The 13,412-nt window shown below is 48.9% G+C and overlaps 1 protein-coding gene across 7 annotated transcripts in view; it reads right to left on the reverse strand.

The window, feature by feature from the left end:
• Positions 1 to 13,412, reverse strand: part of ZNF236 (zinc finger protein 236) — a 108,940-nt gene that overhangs the window by 14,145 nt on the left and 81,383 nt on the right. For all 7 annotated transcript variants that reach the window (XM_030337010.1, XM_030337013.1, XM_030337012.1 and 4 more), the window contains 4 exons: positions 12,545 to 12,690; positions 12,171 to 12,408; positions 11,585 to 11,764; positions 3,069 to 3,256 (listed from right to left, as the gene is read on the reverse strand). In XM_030337010.1, coding sequence (XP_030192870.1) covers positions 3,069 to 3,256; positions 11,585 to 11,764; positions 12,171 to 12,408; positions 12,545 to 12,690 — 752 coding nt within the window. The remainder of the gene's footprint in view (positions 1 to 3,068; positions 3,257 to 11,584; positions 11,765 to 12,170; positions 12,409 to 12,544; positions 12,691 to 13,412) is intronic.

Raw genomic sequence — 13,412 nt, forward strand, 5'->3', positions numbered from 1 at the left:
CAGCTTCTGCATCTTAGTGACTCTCACCTGTATGCAACACTTACTGCTAGAACGATTAATTTCTCACAAATACCTTTGATTTCCAGGTCACATTTTTATAATCATAATCAATCCTAATAATTTACATATTCATAGACACTTCCATAGATGTTCACTGACCTCTTGACAATGATGGGTTCATTTGTACAACAATTCATTACACTTAGAAAAACTACACTCCTAAAGCTAAGACAGGTTTGTTCTGTTTTTCTTTTCATATTTTCAGTTTTAAATCATTGTGAATCCAAGTTTGGCAGCTGACAGGAAAGATTCAAATTAAAACTACAGAATTTCTCTTGGAGATCAGTAATACTACTGTTGCAAAAAACAAAGCGATCTAATTTAACAAACAGAAAATAAACCCATAATCAGAAAAACAAATGGTTCCCTGGCTCTTTCTGATCAAAACTGACCCCACCCCGCAAAACTTATTCAAAGGCACTGAATTTCATTAAAATCTGCACCTTGAATAGTTTTTACCTTACGCTACTTCCAGAACCACATGGCTAGAAGTGCACACGGGGACACGGCCCGGGGGCTGGAGAGAAATGCAACACGACGGCAGTCATGTCGCCGAGGCCGAGCACCGGCCACAGCCGGTCAAGGGCAAGGCAGCACCACGCGTAGGTCAGGCTTTGAATGGCGACCGTGATACAAGGTCCTGTTTACAGCTACCACCGTGTGAATATAAAATCGGCAGCTTAGCAGCAAGTCAAAGGTGGAGCAAATAAACTAAGGCCCTTTATGGCATCGTGGACCTGGACCGGCAGTCTGTTCTTCGCAGAGTAAGTGCGTAAAAGGTACTTTCTGTGCAGCCTCCTTCCCTACCCGGCCGCCCCGGATCACGGGATAACCCGAACCCAGCCCTGTGACGGACGCGCTAGAATCAGGGTAGGAAATAACAACATTCAGCGATTCACCAGAAAACAATCAGGCTCCCTGCATCCTGCATCTAGAAAGAAAACACAGCACATGGACCTCTTAAGACGGCTACCTCCCCCGCCCCATATATGTATGTAGGTAGGTTCCACGCCCAACAGAGGGCTTGACCTCCCAACCCCAAGATCGAGTCTGATGCTCTACCGACTGAGCCACCCAGGCACTCCCCCCACAACAGATGCTAATTTTCAGGAGCCCCCCCCCACATCAGAATGCTAATTTTCAGGCCTCCCCCACAACACAATGCTAATTTTCAGGCGCCCCCTCCCACATCAGAATGCTAATTTTGAGGCCCCCCCCACAACACAATGCTAATTTTCAGGCGCCCCCCCCCCACATCAGAATGCTAATTTTCAGGCCCCCCCCAACAACAGAATGCTATTTTCAGGCGCCCCCCCCACAACAGAATGCTATTTTCAGGCGCCCCCCCCACATCAGGATGCTAATTTTAAGGCACCCCCCCCACATCAGAATGCTAATTTTCAGGCCCCCCCCAACACAATGCTATTTTCAGGCGCCCCCCTCCCACAACACAATGCTAATTTTCAGGCGCGCCCCCCCCAACACAATGCTATTTTCAGGCGCCCCCCCCCCCACCAGAATGCTAATTTTCAGGCGCCCCCCCCCAACACAATGCTAATTTTCGGTATTCGGAAGGGTGACTGTGTCATGACAAACAGGTGCTGAGTAACACGTGAGAACACATAACTGTCACACGATGTGAGCAAGGACTCGAAGCACAGAACTCAGCAGGTGCCCCCCCCCCCACCCCACCCCCGCCGCCCTCACAGCGCCCACCACACACTTTTCCACAGAAGGCCACTCGGTGAGGATGAGGTTCACGGACGCTGGCTTCCAAATGGCCCTCCCAGGTGGGCGCCTGGGCAGCGCCGGCACCGCGTGTGTGTCACCCCGGGGGCCCCGACAGGGCCACAGGCCAGCAGCCCGCGAGCACTTCGCAAGCGCGACGGCCTGTGTTCGTACGGCTGGAAACTGGCTCAGCACTGGCCAGGGGGCGAGGCGGGAAACGTCCCTCTTTTACAAATGGAAAGAACTAGAACCTAGAAGAGGGAAGTCAGTTTGCAGAGTCAAAACAGCCAGCGTGCGCCTGGCATGACGGGGTCCGGGACACTGTCGTCCCGGAGGCCCGGTAAGTACCCTACCGCACAGGGCCGCCGGGGGCGGAGTGATGGTGCTGCCCGAACGCGCTCTGCGTCCTAGGGGGTTCGGAGCCAGGGGGTCAGAGGGAAACTAGGTTCTCCTTAATTACCTTCGTTCTACCGTATCGTGGCTTTTCCAACTAAACCGAGACGTGCTGCGGTGTCCCAGCTCAACGCACTATTCAAAACGCACACCTGCAATCCAGCACCGCCACCTGCTGACTCATCGAAGGACACGGTGACTGACAGCGTGAGATCCCTCCACCACCTGTGGGGCCCCTGAGGGCCACAGGACGCCCCTCAATAAACTCCTAGAGCTACATGCTGCGGAGCCACTTGAAAATTGCGTATTCCTGAAATCACTGATGGGGAAGATATTCACCAAGCAGTAGCGGGCGAGAGGTTCCCACCACGCGATGTACGCACGAACTCATTTCTGTAGAAACGTTAACACGTGAAGGTTTACGAGGATATATAGACTAACTCATCAATCTTAGTTCCGTTTGGGCAGTGGATTTTTTTTTTTCTTTTTTGAGACGGGGGAAGAGAGAGACACAGAGAGAGACAGCGTGAGCGCCTGCGAGCAGAAGAGGGGCAGAGGGAGAGGGAGAGAATGGCAAGCGGGCTCCACCCTCAACACACAGCCCGACTTGGGGCTTGACTCTATGACCCTGGGATCGTGACCCGAGCAGAAATCAAGAGTCAGATGCCCATCTGACTGAGCCTCCCAGGCGCCCCTGGGGAGGAGGATTTTTTGAACACAGTTTTCTGTATTATCGGAATGTTCTTGTTCTCTCTTTTGTGCATTGAACATACTACTTGTATTTTCATCAGGAAAAAAAAAACAATTTTGAAACAGACGATCAGAATACACACTTAGGAAAGAATGAACTAAAGGGTAGTCTCCATGAAGGAAAGGCCGTGCTCTACCTGAGAAGCAATGTTGAGTGTGACCGTGTCCAGTCCTCCGGAGAGCAAGCCCTGAGTATCGGCCAGAGTCAGCGTGACGCTGGCATCTCCCCCCGCCCCTGATGAAGACATGACCAGGTTCTGAGTAGATATGGCCGACGGAGACATGGGTGTCGTCGAAGGTAGGCTTCCAGTTGTAGCATTAAGTTCTGCAAAAGAGAAGAATGAACACATCAGTGGCGGAGCTAGATAAGCCCGGTTCTGCTGGGACAGGAAGAGCGGCTTTCATAGAGGAACTGCGTCTGTCATCATCAGCGTCTACATCGCCCCCGCTTTTGAAATTGCACCAAGATAATCAGAGAATCTTTTGTTCCCATTTCATGGCAAGGCTTCTATAGTTTCTAAATATCTTTATATACATAAATACACTCTGCTTAAGTATAACATAGAGAAAAAACAAAACAGGACGAGAAGAGTAAAAATATGACCCTACAGTCCTAGTCACTACCGCTAAGGCAGAAGGAAACTGCCAAGAATTTCCAGGACACCGTCCCCATCGAGGACCAGAGAGCAGCCTGAAGGCACCGAATGTGACCCCCTGAGCACCGATCGGCTCCAAAGCTCACGTGACCATCTCTGCTGAGGCCTCCCCTCCACTTCCTTTAGGTCTGCTTCGTCTGAAATGAACCTCATGCGCCCTATAAACATTAATTTATCCTTCGTGATATCTTACTCTTCTTTGGAAAAGACAACAAGACTTTTTGACACTTTCCCCCTGTAGCCAATGAGAAGAGAAAGGAAGGTATCTGGGACAGAATCAGGCAAAGGAGGGCCTTTTCTACGAAACAGAAACTCATGCACCCGACTGGCAAATGAGAGGGCTGAGCACGGGGTGTCAAGGGCCTGCGGTCCGCACCGACAAAAACACGCTTGTGAGGTTTCACTGGTAAGCATAGCACACATGCACATGCGTGTACACACACACACACACGCACGCACGCACAAATCTCACGATCTAGGCTTCCATTCATCTAACAAACATGACTTATCATCCACGGTGTCAGCCGCTGGGCTCGGTGCTACAGATACACCAAGATGGTAATTGAAGCAGAGTTGAAAACACTATGTCCTCATTAGGTGTGAAAACAAAACAAAAAGAGACTCCTGAGGATCCTTGGCAGTGACTTGGGTCACATCGGTCCAGAGCCTCTGCTCTGATCAGGGGCCAACAGGGAAGCTAGGTTACTTACTTGTAACTGGAGTCCTCCAAATACAATGCCTCCATAGATCCACACTCTTGGAGTCCCACACTGTGCTGCACAGACCTGGAACCTTCAAAAGCAGTATAACCATTAGGAGGCTAGGAGTCTCTGCTCTGCACAGCCACCGGGGCTCCAAAGACAACCTCGCCGGACCCCTCCCACCTTGCCGGGCATCTGCGCAGAGCGGACTGCTAAGACACGCTAGGACCGGAGGAGTGTGGATTTGTGGAGGGTGTATGTTCTAAGCACTCCAGTTACCAGCACAACGGTCAAGCTCGTGTTCTAACCTCACCTCCACGCACCCTTACTCTTGCAGACCAGCATGATTTTAACAGGAGTGGGCAAAGATTAAAAAGAAGGATCTTGTAAAACGTGGCAGTGACCAGACGGGTGAACTGATGTCCAGTCAAAATCACTAAGGAGAAGACGGGGGTTGGGCTGTCAAAGCGCCGGGCGGAGAGAGGCGTGCCGGCACCAGGCTCGCCAGGATCAGATCTACAAAAAGCAAAGCCAAGAGCTGCTCCTCAGATGGCCAAGACTTGGTCAAACCTCACCCGAAATAAAGGAATTCCTGAAATAAAGGAACGAGACCTCTTCTCCCCTCCCACCGGTAGCATCTTTCTCTCTGACGATTATTAACGTAGGGAGAGGGTCCAGGGCTGTGCAGCACAAGAAACGCAACGAGAAAACAGAAGTCTGTGTGTCGTTTCGCTGAAGCGAATCCTGACACACGGGCCAGCGGAGACACTAACCTCACACAACGCCTGGAGCTCACGTCTCTCTCCAAGTGTGGGGGTGCACTTCACGTGCGTGCTTCGTTCAAGACATTTCCCACAAAGAGGATATCAGCTCAAGTACAATTTCAATCCTCAAAATGGTCCAAAAACAGGTGATGTGAGTAGGAAAAAAATGGAATTTTCTTCAGCATGAAATTAAGTAACTAAATCACATTTGTTCAATATATAGTTCTAAATTACGGAAGAAGATTTATTTAAAGCTCAGAAACCACAGTTTTAACTCAAATTAAATACTCTCAACATGGAAACTGAGACTGAATACTGGAGCAAAGGCTGCGAAGTCTTACTGTCAGTTTTCATTCACCGGCTCTGAAGCACAAACGCTCGGGCTGTACCACAGAGAGCTAGGTCCTACTTCGGCATATGATTCTAACTCCAAAAACAGGAACGTCTAAAGGATTAACAAATCTCTTACGGTCCTCAAACCCAACACTGTATTCAATCTTTGTTGGCATAAGGTTTCATAGCTTCTAAGAAAACTTAATTATGATTTTGGCAAGTTTCACAAGTAGTTTAAAGGATGTGAGATCAGTTTTTTCTTGAGATAAACAAAGATGTGGCAAGAAAGGTTGGGGAGGGGGGGTGTCACGGGAACAGGGAAACACACAGTCCAGCCATTCGTTTCCAAGGAGAAAGTGGGGAGAATGTCCTCCCTAATTATAAAATGTTCCCAACAAATGGGGAATGGGAAATAAGTAATTGATTATACTTAAATCTAGAAGACACCAAGGCTAAAATAACCTTACAAAGGAAGGAAAGAATTCCTTTTTTTCACTGAAAGCATAACCCAATTTATTCATCAAAATTATCTTAACAGTGGACTAGGGTAAGAACAAAAAGATGATTCCCGCTTGAGATCAATTCCTTAAAAAGTTGTGCTAAATCTCAAGCCTCTGAAAGGGCACTTGCGTCACATCTGACCGTTTTCTGATACAAGCACGTGTGTCCGATGCTGTCACGGACGCCCTTGGAGCCAGTGAAATGGCCTTCGGCCCCGTGTCAGACACCCGAACACAAGCTTGTGTTTCTGTCTCGCATGTGAAACGCTGACTGCAGTACTTTGATTCACGTATAGCCCCCTGGAACGTAACACACTTCTTTTCAACGCTTCAGTTAGGATGCACGCCGTCCCGGGGGGCTGGGGAGCCTCGGCCCATCTTGTGAACAAGATGGAAAGAACTACAAGTGAGAATAGTCACGGGCATGCCAGCCTGCTCTGGTCTAAAGGACTAGCTGGCAACAGAAGTTTTGTAAAATCACTGAGGGTTTTAGAAGAGGCATGTCTAAGTCATGTGTCAAAGTCATTTTGGTCTCAACTCTCGCACGGTGTGGCCTGAAGCCTGGTCTGGGAGTGACTTTGACGCTCAGGAAAACGCCGCCCTTTCAAGAAGCAATGTCCCGCCCTGTACTGTACTGACGGGTCAGCTCCCGCATTATCACCGGTACCAGTGGATCTGCAAACCTCTCAAAATAGTTGCCAGCTATCAAGGCCTGAGTAGTTCAGCGTGTGGAAGAATTTCTTCCTGTATCTGGAATCGTTCAATGATGGCAAAGGTACACGAGAACATAATACAACTGACCTGGTCGTATAAACTCGATCCTGTATTTATGACACCTGCTATTACATCACTAAACAAACGTGTTCACGTTATGAGCTCAACTTTTATTTCACTAAATTCCTTGGAAAATAAATTTGAACAAGGCACCAAATTAAGCTCAAGTCACATCAAAAAGAAAGTATTCTCGGGGCGCCTAGGTGGCTCAGTCGGTTAAGCGTCCGACTTCAGCCCAGGTCACAATCTCTCGGTCTGTGAGTTCGAGCCCCGCGTCGGGCTCTGGGCTGATGGCCCAGAGCCTGGAGCCTGCTTCCGATTCTGTGTCTCCCTCTCTCTCTGCCCCTCCCCCGTTCATGCTCTGTCTCTCTCTCTCTGTCTCAAAAATAAATAAACGTTAAAAAAAAATTAAAAAAAAAAAAAAAAAGAAAGTATTCTCAGCTGGCTTTAAAACAGTAAGTCCAAAGGGAAAAAAAATTAAATCATGGAAAAGGGCTCGTTCGTTGTTTTCAAAGAAACGCTAGTGCACAACACCCAGGACCCTTAGGCACAACTGGCTGTGGTCAGCTCTACTGCACGAGGGACCCTCCCCTGCACGCAACGCTCTACGGCTCTGTGCGGGGGCGATCCCAAGGGAAAACGCTTCCTGTCTAACCAGACGACAGTGTTGGAATGAAGTACACTGGTGGCCAAAACAGGGTCCTCAGGCCATCCGCTTCTCCATCCTGATCGGAACATCTCCCATTTTCAATTATCTGCTGCACCAGCAAACACCCAGGATCCCCAGAGCAGCACAAGAAAACCACTCCATGTAAATTGAAACACCTGAAACCACTGGTCTTTCCAACCATTTGCCCAGGATTCAAAAAGATGTTAAGCAGAGCTTCCAGGGAGACACGAGATTTCACGGCCCCAGGGGAGCGGGCTGAGAGAGCTCACATGGCTAGCATTCCAGAACAGAGTCCGCACCGGAGCCGGACAGCCACTCGCTCCGGCCCACGAGACACAAGGATCAGATACAGAGGGGACATCACGGGCCCAAAATCCAGACTCTGGATCTGCCGACACGGGATTCAGACAAAGTTCTTAACCACTCAGGCCTCATTTCATGCTTTAGCAAACGACAGGGGTGACAGACGCCCCCACACTGCCAGCCCCACTCTCACAGAAGCCCTGTCCCAACCAGGTCAAATCCCCCAGGACCGATGACCTATTTTCCTTTATACATCGTTACCGCCACAAGTTTACAATGATTTACGGATTCCTCAGTAAGTGCCTGTGTCCTATTAGTTCCTAGGATCCTAAGTGCAAAGGCACTACGTCTGCCATGCTCAGTATTCTGTTCCCAGATTGAGTACAATTCTTATCACACAGTACACATTAAACAGTCTGTTAGTGAAGAAATGAATTACCGGATAAGAAAGCATCTCAAATGAGCATGAAAAAGAAAAAAAGCCTAGCTGCGCCTCCAAATATATGTAAAAATTAAATTTTTCCTCTCAAAAAATGATATAGAGAGTTGGAAAATGAGAAGGCTAAGAAATTAACAAGATCTCTACAAGAGGAGATAAACCAGACAGGCATGTCATTGGAAACCGTTGACCATTACTTGCGAAGCTGTCATTTATGTTACTGGACCTCATTTAAGTTTTTATAGAACTCTACACTTGAAAAGCTTAGCAACAGGCCATTTTAAAACTGTGTTCTCCTAACGGCGGTGGGTGACAGGAGACTCAGGCTGCAGGGCGCGGAGGAATGGGCTGGGTTCCCGCACGGGGAACAGGGCACGGTTCTGTGACGAGCCCTCCAAGTGCTAACTCGCGCAACTCCATGGCGCCTCGTGTGTGGGAACAGGACCGTTCCCCTGCCCTCCCTGGTAAGCAGAATTTTGGCTCGGCTGCTAACCCTGCACGCATGGGTAAGGCCAGGGAGTATGGAATCACGTGAAACGTGACAGAGCACAGATGACACGGGGGTCCTGCCCCCGCCCGCCGACCGGGGACACAGCCCTGTGGCCACACCGTGGCACAGTGTGTCCGTGGCTCAGCCAGCAGCCGCGTGCACACGTGAAGAGCTCAGTGGTACACTCTGCGAGAGCAGCCGATCACTGCCTCCGCTTAGGGTGGCACCTGGACACTGATCATTGACTGCAGGTGCTGACAATCTTATGCTTCCGTTTAGGTCACTATTTCCGTAAGAATTGTGCTGAATGAGGTCTCGACCTACGTGGAAATTAATACTGTGATATCTGAAAATAACATGTTAACTTACATACTGGCACGTGTGCTAAGCATATAATAACATCTTATTAAAATTAAAGCTATTTCACTTTTAATAATATTCCTAGAAAAACTGAAAAGACCAGCAATACATTTTCCCTAAATGACAGTATTTGTTCCCATTTTTTAAGCTGTTAAGTATTTTTAAGTGCTTCCTAAGAGTTCTATTTTAACTCCGTATTTAGGCACTTAAAATTATACACTTTGTTGACTAAAACTTAAACTGACTTGAAAATACTTCCAAATGTGGTAGACTGGCAGGTGTGGCTAGGTATGTTTGTAAAAGCAGGTGACCCTAGAGCCCCCGAACCCAGCCGCCACCGAGCGGGCTTGCGCGGCGGGGACACTCGGCACTAGGGCGGGCGAGGGGAGGGGACCTGTGCCACTCGCCTTCCAGGAAGCGCTGGCCTTCGCCTCCAGACCCGCCCGCGGATGCCAGCTTCGATAGCCACAGGAGTCACATAAGCGTAAGCAAACTGCATGGAAAACAGACGAACAGAGAAGGGGAACGGCTGCTGACGGAATCTTTGGAAAGACTGGACGTGAACGAGTTACTTTAAAAACATCTGCTGTCAAGTTAGGCAAACGCAAGACTAAACCGGAGGGGGAAAGCGTCAAAAGACAAAGGAATGCTGCACTGCCACCGTGCTGTGTAATTATCGACATCGCCACGCTTAGGTAAAGACACAGGAGCAGGAAATGAAGCCGCGTGCTGTGGGCATGAGGATGGGCAAAAGGAAAAACGCAAACTCCTATCAGCAGAGCAGACCCGTCTTCAAAGGATCTGTGGATGAAGGTTATCACTTTCTTGATTCTCTGCCTGACATAACTTTTCACTGAAAACTGGACCAAACCATCAGAGAAGAGGACCTTATTGTAGAGACACGAGACAAGTTGGGGAGCCCGGGGGCTATCCTTGCCTTGTACCCCATATTTTTTTCTCAACTGACTTCTGAATTGCTAAGAGTCTACAAAGCTCAATCGAAGTTTTGCTTTCTAGCACCGACAAGCATTTATAATTATACACATTAATGGAAAAAATAACTGAAAATCTCTACAGAGACCGCAAACTGTTTTCCTACAGCCTTTTCCGAACGGGATAAGGAAACGCTGACTTGTGACTTGACAATTCTCATGATGTGTAACAATGAGGATTGAGAATTAGAAGCCTCCGGCCTAAAGTTTGGGCAAACCTCCTGTCATCAACTGATTTAAAGATTTCTCCTAGGGTAAACCTTTTAAGCTAACTTTTAAACAATTAGTTAAATTCACTTCCTTATTCTGAATATGCCAATATGCAAAGTATCTACATGATCAATGATAGGAAAATACAGGAGAAACAGAAGCACAACCCATAAGCTAAATAACACACTTTCTCAACTATAAGCCAGAATCTTGGATTATGTGTCTTTTGTACAGGATTCGCACAATGCCTCATACACAGAGGGCACACCAAAGAGTTAATTTGATCAACAAAGGTTTCTCAACATAAAAAACATTAAAATTCAGATGCATATAACAAAAGTAGGAAGGTTACTGAATTCTATAAAACTGAAAGTTAATTTCCACTGCCTAAGAGCGTCTAAAATCACTCACGTCGCTCAAAATCAAAACTCTAAGAATAGCTCCTCAAGTTTCTCACACGCGTTAAAAGGAAAAGACGCTCCCTAAGAAAGCAAGCTTTCTTCAGTTTTCTAAGTAAATTTTCTTCCTTTTGCAATAGTAGTCTCTGCAGGAATCTCCCTGAAGGGCAAGTGCGTTACCGGGTCCGCCCTCCGCCCTCCCCAGTGTTTAAGGGAAAACGCTCCCCTTCAGCCATCACACCCTCTCTCCAGGGGCAGCGTTCGCCTCCCAGCGAAATGTTTTTCTTATTTGTAACAACAGCCTCATAAGGTTGCTATGAGGCTTGAATGAATATTAAATGAGTTCGTATTTGTAAAAGTCAGTAGAAGAGCGCCTGGCACATAGTAAGGGTCATACAAAGGGCTGCTAAATTTGAAAATGACTCTTAATGACCACAAAGGGCTCACAGCTAAGAGTCACGTGGGCAGCGCACCGCTGTAAAACGTGTTCCAGGCTGACCTAGGTCACACACGACACAGACGGAGGGAAATCTGGTCGTGGACATGACAGCCCGGAGACACGGAATGCCTGCTCTCGGCTGACACACGGGATCAATTTGCCAACTTCAAGTGACCTCCACTGCCAAAGGCCATCATCTTCCCGTTTCTCCACTCTTCAGTGCTCTACCCCACATTTAACGCTGTTCCACACGGTCTGTGCAGAGTCCTGGGAAGTCAGGAGGCGCCCAGAGCGTCCTCAGGCTCAGGTTCTGCTGACCACAGTCCTCTAGTTTCACGTAGCAGGAAAACGGCACACGAAGCCACGGCTTCCTGCTGTCTGCTAACCAGAGCGAGGTGGCCAAACAGTGGTCTCAGAGTGGACGTGAGGAACTCTCACTTTTAACTTCTGGTTAGATCTCAACTGTGACGGTCTTTCGCTAAGCCTGAATTTCCCACACGTGTTACCAACACTTCCGGAGCACTGGCTTTGTGCAAAATTCGGTGTTGCCGAAAACATACATACATACGACTAAGACACACTTCAACTGTGGGGGGAGGAGGTTTAAGACGTTAAGTGACTAACCAGAGATGGTCAGGGTGATTTCCTGCGGGGACCCAGAGGACGACGCGGCAGCGGGCCCGGCAGCCTGCGCCAACACCTGGCTCAGACTCGAGTTGTTAATGGTCAGGGTGATCTCGTGGGGGCCGCTGGAGGTGGATACCAGGCCTTGCGATGTCACCACCTGAGAGAGGTCTTGAGTCCCTGGTCGTCGTGACAAAACAAAACAAAGCTGGGCTTAAAAGAATAGTAATTTTCTTTCATGTATGTTATTTTAATGTTATTTTAATCGTATATGTTAATATTTTAATAAAACTGTTATTTCAAAAGAAGATTCAGAAGAAAACATCAACCACGTGTAGAATTCCCTCATCCGGAAAGACAAGACGCCTTAGAAACAGGAAGGCAACAGGACCGCGGGAATTACGTGTGGGCGGAAAGGGATGTGCGTAGACTGAATGCACATCACTTAGCAGAGGAAAAGTGCGCGTGTGCTGGGGACACTCCACGTGTTTGCTGAGCTTGGTAAGGAGAGGAAAGGGGAGCCACGGAGCCCTAAATGCAAATGCGTGACCACAAGCAAGGAGCTGGACCCCCGGCTGCCACTTACCGCTGCTGGTGGTCATCACGGGGTCCTGCTCAGACAGCGGGCCGATGGTCAGACTGGCAGACGTCACCGTGGGCTGTAAGGACAGGCCTGAGATGGGCTGGATGACGACACTGGCTGGGACCGTGCTGTCCTGTGCCTGCAAGGTGCTGTTTTGGGAGGCCAGGCCGGGCTCCCCCGGCAGCTGCTGACTGAGCAAGTTGCCCTGCTGTAGCGTCTGCTGCAAAATACTTGGGTCAATCTGAAAGGCAAAACAGGTACCTGTGACGGGCAGCGCACGCTCACGTGTGATCGTGTAACAAGGTACCTGTGACGGGAAGCGCGCTCACGTGCGATTTTGACCAATTAAAGCCCGGAAAACCTCAGAAGCGGCATACCTGTAACGTGATGTTGTTAATGCTGGAGGCATCGATTCCAGAGATCTGGACGTTTGGCCCGACTAAGTTAGCAGCCAGCTGTAACTGTATGCCCTCCAGGCTGGTCAAGCTCCCGTCCGTCAAAGACACTGTCCAGTCACCACCAGCTGCAGAGGAAGAGAACCGGGATGACTGCGTATCTGAAAGGCTTCTTAGAAAGCAAAACAGAACAAAAACCCCTCATTTCCATATGGGAATTTTTGTGTACACGGTTTTATTCGTACATCAACGTGATGTATGTAGTTAAGGCATACTAATATTGCCACCAGACACACGCATGATCTAATTCACCCAACACAAAGCATCCTCTGAAATAGGCGATGTTACGCATTTTAAACACACGAGCGAACTAGGCTCAAAGAGACTACGCTGACTGGCCCAAGGTCTAAAACAACAACTCACGGCTGTGTTGTATCTTTAATGGCCCCACAGGTCACATCCACAGGCTGCTGACACTCACTCTGTGACTTGTAAGTGCACGACAAGCCCGAATGGCTGGAAGTTCCTATTTTTCAAGCACTGGGTGACCCACGTGACCCAAGAGCGATTATTTAAAGAACTCTAGGATAGCACACACGATGTCGGAGGGGAGTCACCGGTCACGTGTGTCACTGTCACGCCTGTGGGGTGCAGAGCAAGAGGCGCACGTAAACCCAGGAAAAGCAGCTCAGAGCACCGTGAAGGGTTCAAAAGCAGATGCTGCGGCGGGAGGAACAGGGACGGGAGGGTGACTCGCCTCAAGAGTGAAATGTACGTTTTCCCACCTGCCTCACAGGGGCAAACCTCAAGGGAGAGAAGCGCACGTCGTGGACGGAGGGCCCCCCCTCCC

This window comes from Lynx canadensis, chromosome D3, assembly GCF_007474595.2.
Source record: "Lynx canadensis isolate LIC74 chromosome D3, mLynCan4.pri.v2, whole genome shotgun sequence".
Taxonomy (NCBI): domain Eukaryota; kingdom Metazoa; phylum Chordata; class Mammalia; order Carnivora; family Felidae; genus Lynx; species Lynx canadensis.